At 42.2% G+C, this 21,248-nt stretch overlaps 1 protein-coding gene across 4 annotated transcripts in view; it reads left to right on the forward strand.

The window, feature by feature from the left end:
• The first annotated feature begins 11,077 nt into the window (after positions 1-11,077).
• LOC110487746 (LIM domain-binding protein 2) overlaps positions 11,078-21,248 on the forward strand; it is a 116,537-nt gene continuing 106,366 nt past the window's right edge. For all 4 annotated transcript variants that reach the window (XM_036943083.1, XM_036943084.1, XM_036943085.1 and 1 more), the window contains exon 1: positions 11,078-11,352. In XM_036943083.1, coding sequence (XP_036798978.1) covers positions 11,221-11,352 — 132 coding nt within the window. In that variant the 5' untranslated portion in view covers positions 11,078-11,220. The remainder of the gene's footprint in view (positions 11,353-21,248) is intronic.

The following is a 21,248-nucleotide window of genomic DNA, read 5'->3' on the forward strand; positions in this document are numbered from 1 at the left end:
TCTGTTTGTTAACTTGGCATTCAAAGACTTTAGAAAGGCAGGGCAGAATGGATATAGGTCTGTAACAGTTTGGGTCTAGAGTTTCACCCCCTTTGAAGAGGGGGATGACTGTGGCAGCTTTCCAATCTTTAGGGATTTTGGACGATACAAAAGAGAGGTTGAACAGACTGGTGGGGGTTGCAACAATGGCGGCGGATCATTTTTAGAAAGAGAGGGTCCAGATTGTCTAGCCCAGCTGATTTGTACTGGTCCAGGTTTTTCTGCTCTTTCAGAACATCTGCTATCTGGATTTGGGTGAAGGAGAAGCTGGCGAGGCTTGGGCAAGTAGCTGCGGGGGGTGTGGAGCTGTTGGCCGGGGTTGGGGTAGCAAGGAGGAAAGCATGGCCAGCCGTAGAGAAATGCTTATTGAAATTCTCGATTATCATGGTTTTATCGGTGGTAACATTGTTTCCTAGCCTCAGTGCAATGGACAGCTGGGAGGAGGTGCTCTTATTCTCCATGGACTTTACAGTGTACCACAACGTTTTGGAGTTAGAGCTACAGGTGTAACGGCATTCTTCCTCCTCTTCTGAGGAGGAGTAGCGAGAAGGATCGGAGGACCAATGTGCAGCATGGTAAGTGTCCATAATGTTTATTTAAAGACATAAACTGAACACTACAAAACAATAAACGTGAAACGAACGTAACCGAAACAGTACCGTGTGGCAACAAACACACACGGAAAACAAACACAGACAACTCAAAAGTGAAATCCAGGCTACCTAAGTATGATTCTCAATCAGAAACAACTAACGACACCTGCCTCTGATTGAGAACCATACTAGGCTCAACTCAAAACCCCAACATAGAAAAACACACATAGACTGCCCACCCCAACTCACGCCCTGACCATACTAAATCAAAACAAAACAAAACAAATAAAGGTCAGAACGTGACAACAGGATGCAAATTTCTGTTTGAAAAAGCTAGCCTTTGCTTCCTAACTGACTGCGTTTATTGATTCCTGACTTGCCTGAAAAGTTGCATATCGCAGGGACTATTCGATGCTAGTGCAGTCCGCCACAGGATGTTTATGTGCTGGTCGAGGGCTGTCAGGTCTGGAGTGATCCAAGTGCTATATCTGTTCCTAGTTCTACATTTTTTGAAAGGGGCATGCTTATTTAAGATGGTGAGGAAATTACTTTTAAAGAACGAGCAGGCATACTCTACTGACGGGATGAGGTCAATATCCTTCCAGGATACCCGGGCCAGATCAATTAGAAAGGCCTGCTCGCAGAAGTGTTTTAGGGAGCGTTTGACAGTGATGAGGGGTGGTCGTTTGACCGCGGACCCGTAGCGGATCCAGGCAATGAGGCATTGATCGCCTCATTGCCTGATCCTAATTGAAAACAGCAGAGGTGTATTTGGAGGAGAATTTGGTCAGGATATTATCTATGAGGGTGCCCATGTTTACAGATTTAGGGTTGTACCTGGTGGGTTCCTTGATAATTTGTGTGAGATTGAGGGCATCTAGCTTAGATTGTAGGACTGCCGGGGTGTTAGGCATATCCCAGTTTATGTCACCTAACAGAACGAACTCTGAAGATAGATGGGGGGCAATCAATTCACATATGGTGTCCAGGGCACAGTTGGGAGCTGAGGGGGGTCTATAACAGGCGGCAACAGTGAGAGACTTATTTCTAAACAGATTAAATATTTAAAATTAGAAGTCCCGAACTGTTTGGGCATAGACCTGGAAAGTATGACAGAACTTTGCAGGCTATCTCTGCAGTAGATTGCAACTCCTCCCCCTTTGGCAGTTCTATCTTGACGGAAAATGTTGTAGTTGGGGATGGAAATCTCCGAATTTTTAGTGGCCTTCCTAAGCCAGGATTCAGACACGGCAAGGACATCAGGGTTGACGGAGTGTGCTAAAGCAGTGACTAAAACAAACTTAGGGAGAAGGCTTCTGATGTTAACATGCATGAAACAAAGGCTTTTATGGTTACAGAAGTCAACAAATGAGAGCACCTGGGGGGACACAGGGCCTGGGTTAACCTCCACATCACCCAAGGAAAAGAGGAGGAGTAGGATGAGGGTACGGCTAAAGACTATCAAAACTGGTTGTCTAGTGCATTGGGGACAGAGAATAAAAGGAGCAGATTTCTGGGCGTGATGGGATAGATTCAGGGCATAATGTACAGACAAGGGTATGGTAGGGTGCGGGTACAGTGGAGGTAAACCTAGGCATTGAGTGACGATAAGAGAGGTTGCATCTCAGGACGCACTAGGTGTGCTGGTTGAGGTCACAGCATGTGTGGGAGGTGGGACAAAAGAGGTATCTGAGGCATGTTGAGTGGGAATAGGGGCTCCGCAGTGAACGAAAACAATGATAATTATCCTAAACAACAGTACACGTGGCATTTTGACATTAGAGAGAGACATAAAGCGAGGCATAAAGCAATCATAGGTGTTGATTGGGAGAGATAGCTAAGACCACAATGGGTAGGAAAACAACAGCTAATCAGCAAAGACAACAACAACAACAGGTAAAATGGTGATGAATGGGCAGAGCGGGTCAGCTAACTACACACAGGGCCTGAGTTCGAGGCTGGGGCCGACAGATAAACAAAATAAACAATGGAGTACCGTGATTAATGAACATTCCAGCAGGCATCAGCTATGTAGCCAAGTGATCATAGGGTCCAGTGAACAGCAACAGGGAAGCCGCTAGGTAGTCGTTACTACGCTAGCAAGCGGGAGACACAGAGTTTTAAAAAATGATAGCAGGCTGGGGCTAGTAGAAGCGTCTGCTCCGACGTCTGGCAAAGGCCGGTTGAAGGCACGACAGATGGAATTACGTCAGCAGACCAGTTGTGATGGAATGGTGGGGCTCCGTGTCGACAATGGGTCCAGGCCAGTTGGCAAAAGAGGTATTGTAGCCGGAGTAATTTTGTTTGCTACCCGGGAAATGCGCCTGGCTCGCGGCTAACTGGTGCTAGCTTCGGGACAAGGGCGTTAGCCACTATAGCCACTCGGTAGCAGCTAGCGATGATCCGATGCAAAGGTCCAGAGCTTACGGCAAGAATCCATTGGTGTAGTGGATTCTAGTCGTGTTAGTGAAGAGTCCGGGAGGCATCAGCTGTGTAGCCGAGTGATCATAGGGTCCACTGAGCAGGCCGGGAGATGGGCCTGGCCCAAGGCTAGGTGGGGACACTAGGTGGCAGCTAGCTAGCTGCAATGATCAGGAGTAATGGTCCAGGGCTTACGGCAGGAATTCGGTGTTGTAGTGGAGAAAAACAGTTGGATATGCTCAGGGTTGATAACGCGCTGTGCAGACTGGCAGGCTGGCAAGTATTATCCAGGCTAAAAGCGTCTGGTGTCTGTGCTAAAGGTAAAGGCCGCTAGCAGTGGCTAAAAATGACAAAATAGCTAGTAGCTAATTAGCTGGTTAGCTTCTGATGGAGGTTATCTAAAAATAGCAGATCCGTATCACATTGGGTGAGGCAGGTTGCCGGAAGGAATATTTAATAAAAAAATGGAAAAAGAGATAGAAATACATACCAAAAAAAAGACGAAAACTAAATAAATTGACAAGGGAGACCGACAAACAACATCTGCACTGCTAAGCCATATTGGAAACCACCGAGCCCCTAATACCTAAGCCCTAATACCTTCCCCTAATACATTGCCCCTAATACCTAGCCTCTAATACCTAGCACCTAATACTTTCCCCTAATATTTTCCCCAAATACATAGCCCCTAATACCTTCCACTAATACCTTCCCCTAATACCTAGCCCCTAATACCTCCCCCTAATACCTAAGCTCTAATACCTAGCCCTTAATACCTTCCTCTAAGACCTTCCTCTAATACCTTCCCCTAATACATTCCCCTAATACCTAGCCCCTAATTCCTTCTACTAATACCTAGCCCTTAATATCTTCCCCTAATACCTAGCCCCTAATACCTAGGCCCTAATACCTCCCCTAATACCTTCCCCTAATACCTAGCCCCTAATGTCTTCCCTTTATACATAGCCCCTAATACCTTCCCCTAATACCTAGCCTGAAATACCTTCCCCTAATACCTAACCCTTAATACCTAGCACCTCATACCAAACCAGGTAGATCTGAAAGATTGGCTCATTATTCCCTTTTTCTCAAATGTTAGAGACCAGGCTACCATATTTACAGTCACCCAAATGTAACAGTTAATCAGTAAAATGGTGAATTGCATACCAACTTCTGTTGCACATGTAACAAACTTAATCAATGTACTATCTTATGCAATACAAAACACAACTGCTTATGAAATTCAAACAGGAAACAGCACTTTACATGATGCAAAAGACAAACTTGCTGACAAACTAGCCAAACACACATCTGAATTAAAGATGTTCCTGTATTCCATCATCCTCTGTTGTATGATAGTAAATGAGTTAGTAGATGGTTCTGCGAAAGCGTTCGTTCTTCTCAACAGGAACAGAACAGCAGTGGTGTTCAGGTGCAAACCTGTGGTGAGTCGGCTTTTGCTATACTTTGTGCAGTAGGGTATGTTACCATAGTAACACCAAGAAGGGAACCCAGCAAAGGAGTGTGTCTATCTATATGTGTCCTGACCCATTTCGATTTTCATCCAGAAGTGTTTTGTGTTTTGTCTCGCTCACCTTGGCATTTTCCAACTAAGCCACGTCTCTCGTCTACTCTCTTCTTTTCTTCGTCTCCTCCACCATTCACATTTAGAAGAGGCTTACAACCATGCAGATTCTCTCTCCTAGTCACCCCACATGTACATTTATCACAATCTGTAAGAACACAGTAAATGCTGGAATCTGTTAGTTGCTCAATTCAATATACTGCAACCACACTTCAATGGTAAGCGCTTTAGGCGATACCAAATGCTGTTAGAAACGTCAATTGAAAAGGTCTTGAGATATAAAAAATGTAGTTTTTAATTAAGGGTGTATTAATAGATTTTTCTAAAGTTTTTTTAATTACCCAACTCAATGCCTGAGGCATTTGGATTACAACTTTTATCTCGATGGATTCAGACTGCTCCGACTCAGAAGGCCATCTTGAATTAAAATGTCTGATACAGTCCGGGATCTAAGCACTTGTACAAATGTGTAACATATTGTACAAATTGGAATTTGTAACATGATCACAAATTGCAAAAAAAATATAAATAACAATAATATAAACTGAACACAAATATAAATGCAACATAAAAAAAATTCAAAGATTTTGCTGAGTTACAGTTCATACAAGGAAATCAGTCAATTGAAATGAATTTATTAGGCCCTAATCTATGGATTTCATATGACTGGGAATACAGATATGCATCTGTTGGTTACAGATTCATTTTTTTTTAAAGTAGGGGTGTGGATCAGAAAACCAGTCAGTATCTGGTGTGACCAGAATTTGCCTCATGCAATGCAACACATCTCCATCACATAGAGTTGATCAGACTATTGATTGTGAACTGTGGAATGTTCTCCCACTCTTCTTCAATGGCGAAGTTGCTGTATATTGGAGAGAACTGGAACATGCTGTCATACACGTCGACCCAGAGCATCCCAAACATGCTAAATGGATGACATGTCTGGTGAGTATGAAGGCCATGGAAGAACTGGGATGTTTTTAGCTTCCAGGAATTGTGTACAGATCTTTGTGACATGTGGCCGTGCATTACCATGTTGAAACATGAGGTGATGGTGGTGGATGAATGGCACGACAGTGGGCCTCAGGATTTTGTCACGGTATCTCTGTGCATTCAAATTGCCATCAATAAAATGCAATTGTTTTCATTGTCTGTATATGCCTACCCATACCATAATCGCACTGCCATCTTGAGGCACTCTGTTCACAAAGTTGACATCAGCAAACCTCGAACCCAAACGACGCCATGCTGTCTGCCATTTGCACGGTACAGTTGATTGTGGACTACAGGAAAATATTTAGAAATACAGGAAAAGGAGGACCGGGCATTCCTCCATTCCCATTGACGGGGCTGTAGTGGAGCAGGTTGAGAGCTTCCACATCACCAACAAACTAACATGGTCCAAGCACACCAAGACAGTTGTGAAGAGGGCACAACAAAACCTATTCCCCCTTAGGAGACTGAAAAAAGATTTGGCATGTGTCCTCAGATCCTCAAAAGGTTTTACAGGTGCACCATCGAGAGCATCTTGACGGGTTGCATCACTGCCTGGTATGGCAACTGCTCGGCCTCCTGCCATCCAGGACCTCTATACCAGGCGGTGTCAGAGGAAGACCTTAAAAATTGTCAAAGACTCCAGCCACCCTAGTCAGAGACTGTTCTGTCTGCTACCCCATGACAAGCGGTACCGGAGAGCCAAGTCCAGGTCCAAGAGGATTCTAACAGCTTCTGTCCCCAAAGCCATAAGACACTTGAACAGCTAATCAAATGGCTTACATTTGCATTACCCCCACCCCCCCTTCTACGCTGCTGCTACACTCTGTTATTATCTATGACTAGTCACTTTAATAACTCTACCTGCATATACATATTACCTCAATTACCTCGACATCACTGTATATTGCCCCGCTATTGTTCTTTACTGTTGCTCTTTAATTATTTGTTATTCTTCTCTCTTGTTTTTTTATGTTGGTATTTTCTTAAAACTGCATTGTTGGTTAAGGACTTGTAAGTACGCGTTTCTGTAAGGTATACATACACCTGTTGTATTTGGCACATGTGACAAATACACTTTGATTTTTGATTCATCCTTAAAGAGCACACTTATCTAGCATGCCAGGGGCCATCGAGGGTGAGCGTTTGCCCACTAAAGTCGGTTATAACGCCAAACTGCCGTCAGGTCAAGACCCTGGTGAGGATGACGAGCATGCAGATGAGCTTCCTTGAGAAGGTTATTATTCCTTGAGAAGGTTAGAAATTATTTGGTTGTGGAAACCCACAGTTGGCTGTCTGGGTGGCTGGTCACAGGCAATCCCGCAGGTGAAGAAGGCAGATGTGGGCTGGTCCCGGGCTGGTGTGGTTACACGTGCAATTGTGAGGCTGGTTGGACGTACTGCCAAATTCTCTAAAATTACATTGGTAGAGAAATTAACATTACATTCTCTTGCAACAGCTCTTGTGGACATTCCTGCAGCCAGCATGCCAATTGCACACTCTCTCAACATTTGAGACATCTGTGGCATTGTTTTCTGTAACAAAACTGCACATTTTAGAGCAGCGTTTTATTGTTCCCAGCACAAGGTGCACCTGTGTAATGATCATGCTGTTTAATCAGCTTATTGATATGCCACATCTGTTAGGTGGATGGATTATCTTGGCAAATTAGAAATGCTCACTAACAGGGATGTAACTACATTTGTGAACCAAATTTGACAGAAATAAGATTTTTGTGCGTATGGAAAATGTCTGTTATATTTTATTTCAGTTGATAAAACATGGGACCAACACTTTATATGTTGCGTTTATATTTGTGTTCAGTCTATACTGTATATATACAAAAGTTTGGACACACCTGCTCATACAATATATATTTTTTTCAAGGTACACTTAACCAGCATGGCTACCACAGCATTCTGCAGTGATATCTCATCCCATCATTTGTTTTTCAAAAGGACAATGGCCCAAAACACACCTCCAGCCTGTTTAAGGACTATTTGACCAAGAAGGAGAGTGATGGAGTGCTGCATCAGAGGACCTGGCCTCCACATTCACCCCACCTCAACCCAATTGAGATGGTTTGGGATGAGTTGGACCGCAGAGTGAAGGAAAAGCAGCCAACAAGTGCTCGGCATATATGGGAACTCCTTCAAGACTTTTGGAAAAGCATTCCTCATGAAGCTGGTTGAGAGAATGCCAAGAGCGCGCAAAGCTGTCAAGGCAAAAGGGGGCTACTTTGAAGAATCTCAAGTATAAAATATATTTTGATTTGTTTAACACTTTTTTTTGCTTACTACATGATTCAATACGTGTTATTTCATAGTTCTGATGTCTTCACTATTATTCTACAATGTAGAAAATAGTACAAATAAAGAAAAACCCTTGAATGAGTAGGTGTCTCCAAACTTTTGACTGGTACTGTATATATTTTACATATCATTCGAAATGGAGGATGCAGAACACAATTGTGCACAATTTTCAGGGACCCGTTTTGGCTTGTGAGCACAACTTTCAAAACTACTGGCTAAAATTACACAAGACCTTTGGAGCATCAGTACATTAATGAATCCATCTCGGGCAATTAATGTTATATTCAGTTGTTATGGTGGATGATAGTAGGTCTGTCTGCCTGGAGTGCCGGCCTGCTTGTTTGTCTATTTCTCTGTCTGTCTCTGTATTTGGTATGTTGTTGATATAGCTGGAGTCAATTGAGGAAGTAAAATCTCTGGCTTTTCAATGCATCTCTGGGAAGCAGAGGGGAAGCAAGTAATCTGAAAGTATTCAGTGCAGTGAACGGTGTATACTTGATTATACTGAGTATTCAAGGGGGCCATAAACTTCATAGTCTGGATGAGGAATCATTATATAGGATGTTGACATTTTGGTCAACTTGACTGGTAAGTCACAATAGGCCATTCAGATATGGGCTTGTTGAAATACATATGGGCTTGTTGAAATACATATGGGCTTGTTGAAATACATATGGGCTTGTTGAAATACATATGGGCTTGTTGAAATTCTGTGCAGGTTGTGTATTATTGATCTGATAGCAATCTAATCTTAGACACAGAAGAAGTTACCTATTTTGTCTGTTGGATTGCTGTTGTATTTGTAGGCTATGTAGTTGGTGTCATCCACAGTGACATTACATGTGCCGTTTTCTTTTTCACATATTCAATCTATTGCGGGTTACTCAGTGATCCTATTTGTTTACTATGTCAAGACATGTATTTGCAGTTTAGGTTTAACATCTCTTGAGGTTACATTGTCAATTGTGTGAATTTGTTGGTTGTGTCAGTGTTGCAATTATTGACTTAACTGCTCTAAATCAGACATGGCTATAAGGGCTTGAAATACTGCACAGATAATACTCAATTCTATATTCAAATCAAATTTTATTTGTCACATACACATGGTTAGCAGATGTTAATGCGAGTGTAGCAAAATGCTTGTGTTTCTAGTTCCGACCATGCAGTAATATCTAACAAGTAATCTAACCTAACAATTTCACAACAGCTACCTTATACTGTACACACAAGTGTAAAGGAATGAATAAGAATATGTACATAAAAATATATGAATGAGCGATGGCCGAACGGCATAGGCAAGATGCAGTAGATGGTATAGAGTACAGTATATACATATGAGATGAGTAATGTAGGGTATGTAAACATTATATAAAGTGGCATTGTTTAAAGTGGCTAGTGATACATTTATTTCATCAATTTTTCATTATTAAAGTGGCTAGAGATGAGTCAGTATGTTGGCAGCAGCCACTCAATGTTAGTGATGGCTGTTTAACAGTCTGATGGCCTTGAGATAGAAGCTGTTGTTGTCCTTGATTATCTTTTTGGCCTTCCTGTGATATCGGGTGGTGTAGGTGTCCTGGAAGGCAGGTAGTTTGCCCCTGGTGATGCGTTGTGAGACCTCACTACCCTCTGGAGAGCCTTGTGAGGTTGTGGGGGTGTAGCAGTTGCCGTACCAGGCGGTGATACAGCCCGACAGGATGCTCTCGATTGTGCATCTGTAAAAGTTTGTGAGTGTTTTTGGTGACAAGTCAAATTTCTTCGGCCTCCTGAGGTTCACCACGCTGTCTGTGTGGGTGGACCATTTCAGTTTGTCCAAGATGTGTACGCCGAGGAACTTAAAACTTTCCACCTTCTCCACTACTGTCCCGTCGATGTGGATAAGGGGGTGCTCCTTCTGCTGTTTCCTGAAGTCCACGATCATCTTCTTTGATTTGTTGACATTGAGTGTGAGGTTATTTTCCTGACACCACACTCCGAGGGCCCTCACCTCCTCCCTGTAGGCCGTCTCGTCATTGTCGGTAGTCAAGCCTACCACTGTAGTGTCTGTCGTCTGCAAACTTGATGATTGAGTTGGAGGCTTGCATGGCCACGCAGTGATGGGTAAACAGGGAGTACAGGAGAGGGCTTAGAACGCACCCTTGTGGGGCCCCAGTGTTGAAGATCAGGTGGGTAGATATGTTGTTTCCTACCCTCACCACCTGGGGGCGGCCCGTCAGGAAGTCCAGGACCCAGTTGCACAGGGCGGGGTCGAGACCCAGGGTCTCGAGCTTAATGAAGAGTTTGGAGGGTACTATGGTGTTAAATGCTGAGCTGTAGTCGATGAACAGCATTCTTACATAGGTATTCCTCTTGTCCAGATGGGTTATGGCAGTGTGCAGTATGATTGTGATTGCGTCGTCTGTGGACCTATTGGGGCGGTAAGCAAATTGGAGTGGGTCTAGGGTGTCAGGTAGGCTGGAGGTGATATGGTCCTTGACGAGTCTCTCAAAGCACTTCATGATGGTCATTTAGCTCAGTTACTTTGACTTTCTTGGGAACTGGAACAATGGTGGCCTTCTTGAAGCATGTGGGAACAGCAGACTGTGATAAGGATTGATTGAATATGTCCGTAAACACACCAGCCAGCTGGTCTGCGCAGGCTCTGAGGACGCGGCTGGGGATGCCGTCTGGGCCGGCAGCCTTGCTCAGTGTATTGAGTGAATTGGCAGTAGAGTTATTTCCATGTTACTCTAAATAGAGTATATTACAGTTTGTAGAGTTAAATATAAACACTGAATAGAGTAGAAATAACTCTGAAAATTGACCTCTGCAACAAGAGTAATTTTTACTATTTTTAGACCGGGACCAAATGTTATCTTTTGTAGAGTATAATTGTATTCAATCTGAGTAAAATTTACTCAGTAAATTTACTGTGTGATAACAAAAAAAGTCCCCAAAGCAAAAACTGCCTGATCAGAACTGGAGTCGACTCCAATACAAGGATAGAACCAGGAAACTACCCTTAGACTGGAACCATGCAGCCCTCAAACCCGTCCAATGACCATGCGCTCCCCCTCCCTCTCTCCTACCCTGCCTTCCAGTCCCCCGTCCCTTCCTCCCCCTCCCCATCCTCACCTCCCCGCTATAGCAGCGAACTAGTCAGCCCAACGTGCAGAGTAGCTCAGCCTTGTATAGCGGCTGGTACCACAGCGCTTTCAAGAGCATCGCACTCCATGTGCGTTGCGTGGATGTTGAAATTGCGCTGTGCAGCTTGTTACCGCGGCAAGAACTCAACATGTCGAACCCTCCCAACGACCCGTTCTATTCCTCCCCATTCGGACCCTTCTACAGAAGGCACTCGCCCTACATGGTCCAACCCGAGTATAGGATCTACGAGATGAACAAACGACTACAATCTCGTACAGAGGTGAGTTCTGCTCAGTGTATGCTATGAACGGGGTTGTCCTGTTAATTAAAGGTGTTGGGATGTTTGTTTTGGGAGTAGAAATTGAAGTGTTGCGGCACAGGTTCTCGTGCTGTTCGGGTCGGCTCAGTAGTTTAACCTGGAAAGTGGTTATATTTGTAAATACAGATGTGTTAATGTGGCAGATGTGTCCAACCTTCCAAGTATGTCATATCCATGTTAGGTGTAGCTTTTTAGTACCCTAAATTACATGAAGGACAGATCATTTGACATAACATTTTCAAGGAGAACATTTTTGGGGGGGGATAGGGCTATCATGTAAAATGACTGAGCAAGGAAATATGTTCAGTTCAGTGAGTTTTGGTTTCATATTTCACTGATATTGGAAGATTCCTACAATTTTTTAAACAGTAGGCTAGAACAGAAACACTTACTAAATAGATCATTAGTAACAACAAAATGTATGTTTGTCATTTTAGTTGTCAGGTTGTCTTTATCAGTTGTCTTTATCAGTTCAATTAAAGTTCAATTAGGAAAATGTATATTTTTTCAAAACATGTAAGAATTATGTACTTGGCCATCAATCAGGTTTGTGCCACCTTGGATTTGGGTCACTTCAACTGAAGTATCAAATATTGAACATGACAGACTGATGGTTAAAGACATGGATTTAGAAGTAGTTGCTTTGATACATTTGTTTAAAAAGTCATACATGGGTATGTTTGCCAATTATAATGAACAATCACAGTAAAACCATGCTGTTTTAGAATACAATTGAAGCTGAACAGTCCCCATGTCTACTTGTTATGGGTATGGATGTCATGACTGGCATTGCTGCCCGTATGTTACGGTTCAAAATACTGGGTTACACTGAATTAGCATTATGCTAAATGATCAAGAATAAGAAGTTCTGAGAAGACGTCAAGTTGCAAGGATTTGAAAGTGGTTGGCTTTAAGTCTGTTCGGCCATTTGGGGAATTGAAGAGAGAACCAAGAATCTACTGACTTGTCTTCATATTTTAAACTTGAACACCAGTTTCACAGTTTATTTTAAATATCACCATTGTTTTGTCCAACTGCATTTAACTCGACCACTGGGAATTTGAATCGGAACCACAGTAAAGATTGTGATGGATAGATATTGGTTATGTCTGTAAGAATGGTGATAGAAATTGGTTATCTCTGTAAGAATGGTTGAACCACATTAAAGATTGTGATAGATATCGGTTAAATCTATAAAATGGTGATAGATATTGGTTATATCTGTGACAATGGTTGAAAGTAATGGAGCAAGTAATAATTGTGTAAGTACAACGTAAAACAATCAATTTGACTATTACAATTGAAATGAATTTTACTCAATTCACTCAGTGAGTTCAATGGTTATGCTTTACAGTGTAGATGTAGACTTTCCTGTGTATAGGGGTGTTGCAACTTTAAGAAGACCAAGGCAATGTTGCAGAGATGCAATGGCACACCATTCATGAATTATTCAACAGGAGTGGTCCAAGCCCCAGTGGACTTCCACTCCTGTAGCCTACCTCAGATACCAAGCCTGCAACAACTCCCAGGAACATACCCTACACACCACCAATATATATATACACAACCAATATATTACTGTCATCATAGCCATCATTTCAGCCATAAAGGCATTAAATATATATTTTTTTGCATTAATTTCCTTAATTTCTATGATGGATTTAATGGGGAAAATCAGGGTAATGACAAAGTGTTCTACATGCATGGAGATCAAAAATGGCCCAGATAATAATATTTTGGGGAACTTTACATTTTGAATCTCTCAACCACCACCAATAAAAGAGGCAGAAACAATAGAGATTGTTTATGAAAACTAAAGGACTTTATTCGTGAGATTCATCTCAGTTGGTTATTATTTTTTAGCCTTGATTGTCACGTTTTATAAAATGGGCCATTAAATGAAAATAGCTGAATAGGACTTGTGTTTGCGTCCCAAATGACACCCTATTCCCTTCATAGTAGTGCACTATACAGGGAATATGGTGCCATTTGGGACTCGACCCTGAATATGTGTCTTAGACTTGTTCTTTAATATTTCAGCCGACATCACATCCTGCCAGCTGTTGTGGAAGCATTTCCTGTCTAGCTGATGATGTCCTAGTTGATAATTAAAATAAAAAAACATCAAGAATTGCTCAATTGGATGGGTATAGGTTTTTTTGGTTGTCTTTTCAGAACAGTTATGTCATTGTCCTGTCAGAAATATTAGTGAGGATATGGCTGTTGAATCATGCCAAACACTATTCAGTAGAAGGACTATATGGCTTGTATAGGAACATGTCAGGTAGCCTACAATTCATCAGCCTTTTTACCTACCACCTTTTGTATTTAGAAAAGGTAAATAGATATACAGTGATGCCAACCATTTTGAATATGTTCTCTACCAGACAGAAACCATTATGATGGGTGTGCCTATAGATTTGTTGATTGGTCTGTATTGATGTTTGTTGTTGAGTTACCAACCCCAGACACATGTCTGCTGGGATTCAGTTTTTACATTAAGTTGTTGTTGGCGGGCAACTAATATGAGTCACTAATGTCCATGCACTGCCCAGCTGATGAGAATTATTTGGCCCAGAGAACAGCATTTGCTGCAGCATTACTTTGAGTCTCGGCAGCAATGTTGAATCGTAGTGTCTTTGAACCTCAGTAGCATCTGTTTGACATTATGGAGCTGTTTTAGACAAGTAATAGTTGTGTTGTTTTTTCGGTAAACTATGCTATTTTGCTGGATGAAGATCTCATATGTTACTTATGTATGCATACTTTAAGGTTGTTGATGCAGTAAACATTGCGGTATTGCTATATGATGAAGTTAATATAAACTATTAGTCACCTGAAGTGATATCAAATTAAATTCAGTTTCTCAAGCATGTTGCTGAGAAGTCAGCCTATTCAAAATGAACCTGTTAGATGACAATCCTCAGTACATCTTATTGTACAACATTTATGACTCTTAATAGATTCAGCCCAACTGTTAAATGCTGTTTATCGCTGTTATCATATTGGTGTTTTTCATCCCTGATATAATCCCATCAGGTTCAGTCATATAAAACATAAATGGATTTGAATAAACATCAATAAGTCATAATAAGCTTACAGTTTCTATTGTATCGTCTTACATTCATAATCTCTGTTTTTCTTTTTCATCATGATTCTTTTTGAATGAACAACTGTAGGTCATACTGTAAACTGTATTAGGAATCCACTATGATAGACGACTGAACGTTTACTAACGACTAAACCCCATCACTTGTTCTTCAACACACGGCTTGCCATTGTCCTATTACCTTTCATTTTACACAGCAAACCTTTTCTGACCTACCAGATGGGTTGGGTTAAATGCATTCAGAATACATTCAGTATTCAACTGTCTAGGTATTCCCCTTTCCCTTTCCCAATCAAAACAGCCTTTGATTGTTGTGTGACCGTATACGCACGGAACGTACGGTTCGACCGCGTTGATTATGGACCGTTGCTCAGGGGCCACTGGCCTCCATATGAAGCCTCTCCACACACTCACACACTGCCGTGATTTAGGGGTTGTGGGGGAATCTGACACTTAAGCGGATATGCAAATGAGGAGTCGGATTACCATTCAGAGGAGGGGTCTGCTCGACCTCAGCCGCTGTAAGCACATTAGCGTAGAAGTCATTAATATTCAGCGGGAGAGTGAGGGATGAAGCGTAACGCTACGAGTGAGAAACTATAGGTGAGAGAGAGAGGGAAAGAGAGTGAGAGAGAGCGAGAGAGAGAGAGAGAGAGGGAAAGAGAGAGGGAAAGAGAGAGAGAGAGAGAGAGAGAGGGAGAGAGAGAGAAAGAGAGAGAGAGAAAGAGAGACAGAGAGATGGAAAGAGAGAGAGAGAGAGAGAAAGAGAGAGGGAAAGAGAGAGAGAGAGAGAGAGAGAGAAAGAGAGAGAGAGAGAAAGAGAGAAAGAGAGACAGAGAGAGAGAGAGAGAGAGAGAGAGAGAGAGAGAGAGAAAGAGAGAGGGAAAGAGAGAGAGAGAGAGAGAGAGAGAGAGAGAGAGAGAGAGAGAGAGAGAGGGAAAGAGAGAGGGAAAGAGAGAGGGAAAGAGAGAGAGAGAGAAAGAGAGACAGAGAGAGAGAGATAGAGCGAGAGAGAGAGAAGAAAACAAAAGCACTTTAGTGGTAGCCTCGTTTGAACCATCCTGATCTCGAGAGCTTACATTCTGTGTGTAGCTTAACAGAATGTTTGTAGCAAAACAGAATGTAAGATCGAGAGATCAGGATGGTTCATACAAGGCTACGTGAATGGAGGGTGCTAGAATAATATCGGCCAGAATGATCTACTGTGTTCACCTGGATTTAGCCACTGTGCCTAAACCTTAGCACACCTGAGGTGGATTGAGGTAAATTGGGTTTAGTGAAATCAAATAATTTACTTTTCTGTTGACTGACTGCTGATTGACTGACTGTCTATTTGTTATGTAATCAGGTGGCCTGTTCCAAAATCAGCCACTAGTCCCTTGCCCCCTGTTCCCAATCCCTAGTCATTTGTGTAGATCTGAACGGATTGGCTACTGTATAAGCATTAATGCTAAAAGTCACCCCTCCCAGTCTATCAGAGTGTGGGTTATTACCATATTGCTAATTCTTCTCAGATCTACATTATGTGCCCAGTGGTAGGGGATAGGGGTCCATGTGGAACTGAGCATTAGGTGATGGTTGTCAGTACATTGCTTTAGGCTACTGTACACTGCACTGTCCTCATCTTTTCTCTGAGTTAGATCACTTCATCCTCAACCATGCAAGGGAATTCCCAATATGTGGAAAACTTGCTCTGTTTACATGTGATTTGAGCAGCACATAAAAAGGACACAAAATCCAATCCTAGGTAAGTCCTTCAGTACCTAACTGGCCTGAAACGGCCATATACCACCTTAAACTACCTTAAACTTTTTCAACTTGGCACCCAAGTTAGAAATTCTGTGCTTTCTGGGTACCCAAGCGCATGAAAACATGCCCCCTTTTGGGGCCCTAAGTTTCAGAGTTAATTTCCTGTAATTCTACACATTTTGCCATAGGGGCGTAAAGAAAATGTAGCTGTTTTAAGGCACGTTTTCTGCAATTCTACACATTATTCCATGAGGCGGAGAGAAAATTGTGCAATAAAAACGAAATTTTAATGAAATTCTACTCATTTTGCCACGGGGCAGAGATTTCTTTGCTGTTTTACACCAAATTTCCTGCAATTCTACCCATTTTGAGATGACCTATGCCATGCGAGGGGTTGAGTTAAATGCAGAAGACACATTTAAGTTGAAGGCATTCAGTTGTACAACTGACTAGGTATCCCCCTTTCCCTTTATTATGATATCTGAGTGAGAGTGACTAAACAAAATTAATGGGGACCCCCTTGAGGTCAAGGCCCCTGGGTAAGTGCCCTGCGTGCCCGGGTTGGTATTCGGCCATGAGTACTTCAAGTTTAGATAGCTGGCTAGACTAACTTACAAATCTACAAAATGGTAGCTGGCATGGCTAATTGAGTGACTGCTGGTGACTGACATAACAAGTACATACATACATACATACAAACATACTGTACATACATACATACATACATACATACATATGTCGTGTCTTTACTGTCATTAAATTGAAGACATAGTTTTTATAAAAGATTCTCTGTAAACAGTATTACGCGATCAACTGATTAATCATGTAACTGTAATTAACTAGGAAGTCGGGGCACCAAGGAAAAATATTCAGATTACAAGGTTATAATTTCCTAATATAACCTTTCAGATATTTTCATATCTGATCCATAGTCTTCTGATTAATGAATTATTTACTTACCTCACGTTAGTCTCATTCCAAACGTCTTAAATTGTTGGTTGTCTGCACGAACCCAGTCTTCACTATGAGTCATCCAAACATCAATTGTCTTAAATCATTTATTTATTACTAACTAAGTAATTCACATAAATGCATAAACAAACAAACAAGGTAAATGTGGTTACAAGAAATGATAGGGGAATGTGCCCTAGTGGGCTAAACCGGCATCGCGGCTTGTTAGACAAAAGGGGAAGTGGGGGTCGACTAAGAAGTCACTACAGAGTGATAATTATAACAATTGAAATGCTAATCCTTTGCACATGAACACTCACTCATTCGTTGTCATTGCAGGCAATCTCAATGATGTGCGTTACAGGGTAGACATCCTCCTCCCTCATGTGGTACACTTCCTGCAGGCTCATCCTGACATGACCCTCCAGCATGACATTGCCACCAGCCATACTGCTCGTTCTGTGCATGATTTCCTGCAAGACAGGAATGTCCTGCCATGGCCAGCGAAGAGCCCGGATCTCAATCCCATTGAGCACGTCTGGGACCTGTTGGATCAGAGAGTGAGAAAATAAACGCAGTTAACAGTGATAAGATGTATATATATGTATATGTATATATATATATGTAAGATATATATATAACATTTAAAAAAATCTCTGACATGTTTCGACCCACCATTAACATATCTGCGACCCACTTTGGATTGCCACTGATACTTTAAGAAAGGCTGTCACAGACAAGTGCATATCAAACTTGAATTTGCTCTGTTTCCAACAACTGTGCTAATCAATCAGACCTGGGTTCAATACTATTGGCCGTTTGCTCTAGTCTTCCTGAAGTGGGCAGGGTTTGCAGTTTTGACATCCTATTGGTCCTTTAAGACAGGCAAGCTCAATTAAGCAATCTAATCCTAAAATCTGAATCTCTTAGTATTAAACAGATAACGCATTTTAAATGATTTCAAATAGTATTTGACCCCAAGACTGATGCTAATCCATGATCCCATAAAATAGTTACATGTCTAACTCCAAAAGAAAAGGTTTTGCCCAAACACTGTGTTGGTCCGACTAGCAGGAAGCTTGGACAATGGTCCCACCTTTTTCCTGTCACTTTCCTACAGTTCCCATAGTCCCAACCAGGGTATAGATAAGAGACAGGGACCTATTCCATTCACTTCCTGTTCCATTTTTTTCAGTTTGATGGATTTCTTTACTTCATGATCATAGTGATGAATGTGGATCATGTATTGTATTGCTGAGGCCATATAGGCCACAAACATGGCTGTCCCTAATTGATTCCTTCTATGTAATTTAACTTGTTAGTGCATTACGAATAGCATACAATTGTATAAGGCAAATAATTCTCCATTACATATTAGAGATTAGGTGATGACCGTTATGTATAACAGGCGAGGTAATTGTCAATATGTCAGAAGACCACACTGCTGACTATTCCCTCCAGAAACATAAGAAAAACACATGAAGACAGCTTACAGCTGGAGTTAAATGTATTGGCATTATCACTAGGCTCTTCTTCACTGACTCAAAACAATGTACACTGATTTCAGGAGATCAGCTGATGAACTAAACACTATACCAATGTTACCACAATACTCACAAAGCGAAATGAGCAAAAGTGGCGTTGAGTTTGATGAGGCAACCAGCTGCGTGTTTATTGGTTCAATTAGTGAAGGACTCACTGATGCATTGTGGGTAGTGACCATCTGAAAGCACAGTGGCTTTTCAAGGACACAGCATTTCTCTAGAATTTGCATAATGTAAGGATAGTATCCCGAATGCACATGCAATTCCTGTTTATTACTGCTTTGTACCACGGTAAACAGCTTTAGAAAAATATATCAGCATTGCTAACTGTACAGGCATGCGGAATTCAAGTACATTATAATGCACCATTCTTAGTATAGTTTGGATAATGAAAGTATCTTTTCACTTATCATACTGCATAGACTTTAGAAATGTACACAACCTTGAAAATGTCTCTATGCATCACCACCATGTTTTTCACACATTTAAAGGGAAATTCCGCCACTTTTCAAACTCCATCATCTCCAGCACCAAATCAGTGTCTACATATGTGAAAACAGCGCGTTTCTATGGACTGTGGTTAGAAAGATAAGACAGCTCCTAAAAATACTTCTGACACAGAGAAGGGTAAGATTAAAAGTAAGAAAAACAGTGATTTTCAAAACCTGCAACGATTTTCTAGCCAGAGGGAGGGTATTTTCTTACCCCCCATGTCATTGCAAATTTCATAGTATTTGAAAATCACAGTTTTTTTAATATCTTAACTTTTTATGATGTCATCCGGTAGAACTTTATACAGTTTTCTACAAAACATAGAAATGCACTCATGAAAATGAGGTTAACAAGTGGTGGTTTTGCACTTTAAGCAATTATGCTTCGTATCCCCAGAGCTTTCTAAAGAATAATTCTCATAGAGAAACAGGCATAGTCTGATCCATTCACTATTTGAATGGGATTTCAGAGGTTAATTATCCAAGGTTAGACCCCAGGCATAACAACTCACTATGGTGGCCACTCTCTCATACAACAGTAAAAGGAGAAAATACCCTTTAACTAAAGCATGCTGGGAATATTGTGCTTCACTTCATGGAGTGTTTGACAAAAGCAGTAAGGGTGTGTGTGTGTGTGTGTGTGTGTGTGTGTGTGTGTGTGTGTGTGTGTGTGTGTGTGTGTGTGTGTGTGTGTGTGTGTGTGTGTGTGTGTGTGTGTGTGTGTGTGTGCATGTGCGTGTGCGTGCCATCCATTTATATGTGTGTGTTAATAAAAGCCCCAAGGTCTGTTATTATTTAGTGACAATCCTCACAATGGTGTCCCACTAATTCGTTAGCTAGCCCATATATCTAACCTCACTATCGTGTCCCACTAATCCTTTAGCTAGCCCATAGATCAATCCCCACTATGGTGTCCCACGAATCCTTTAGCTAGCCGATATATCTAACATCACTAGATGTCTTGCTCCCAGACAAACTAAACAACTTCTTTGCTCACTTTGAGGACAATACAGTGCCACCGACACAGCCCGCTACCAATTCCGTTGGGCTCTCCTTCACCGCAGCCAATGGGAGTAAAACATTTAAACGTGTTAATCCTCGCAAGGCTGCAGGCCCAAACGGCATCCCTAGCCGCGTCCTCAGAGTATGCGCAGACCAGTTGGCTGGTGTGTTTACGGCCATATTCAATCAATCCCTATCCCAGTCTGCTGTTCCCACATGCTTTAAGAATCCACCATTGTTCCTGTTCAAGAAGAAAGCCAAGGTAACTGTGCTAAACAACTATCGCCCCGTAGCACTCACTTCCGTCATCATGAAGTGCTTTGAGAGACTAGTCAAGGACATATCACCTAGACCCTGGATAGACCCTGGGTCTCGACCCCACCCTGTGCAGCTGGGTCCTGGACTTTCTGACAGGATGCCCCCAGGTGGTGAGGGTAGGAAACAACATCTCCACCCCGCTGATCCTCAACACTGGGACCTCACAAGGGTGCGTTCTCAGCCCTGTACTCCCTGTTCACCCATGACTGCGTGGCCATGCACGCCTCCAACTCAATCATCAAGTTTGCAGACAACACTACAGTGGTAGGCTTGATTACCAACAACGACGAGACGGCCTATAGGGAAGAGGTGAGGGCCTTCGGAGTGTGGTGTCAGGAAAATAACCTCACACTCAACGTCAACAAAACAAAAGAGATGATCGTGGACCTCAGGAAACAGCAGAGGGAGCACCCCCCTATCCACATCGACGGGACAGTAGTGGAGAAAGTGGAAAGTTAAATTCCTCGGCGTACACATTACGAACAAACTGAAATGGCCCATCCACACAGACAGCGTGGTGAAGAAGGCGCAACAGCGCCTCTTCAACCTCAGGAGGCTGCAGAAATTTGTCTTGTCACCAAAAACACACAAACTTTTACAGATGCACAATTGAGAGCATCCTGTCGGGCTGTATCACCGCCTGGTATGGCAACTACTCCGCCCACAACTGTAAGGCCTTCCAGAAGGTAGTGA

Source organism: Oncorhynchus mykiss, chromosome 14 (assembly GCF_013265735.2).
Source record: "Oncorhynchus mykiss isolate Arlee chromosome 14, USDA_OmykA_1.1, whole genome shotgun sequence".
In the NCBI taxonomy this organism is placed as follows: Eukaryota; Metazoa; Chordata; class Actinopteri; order Salmoniformes; family Salmonidae; genus Oncorhynchus; species Oncorhynchus mykiss.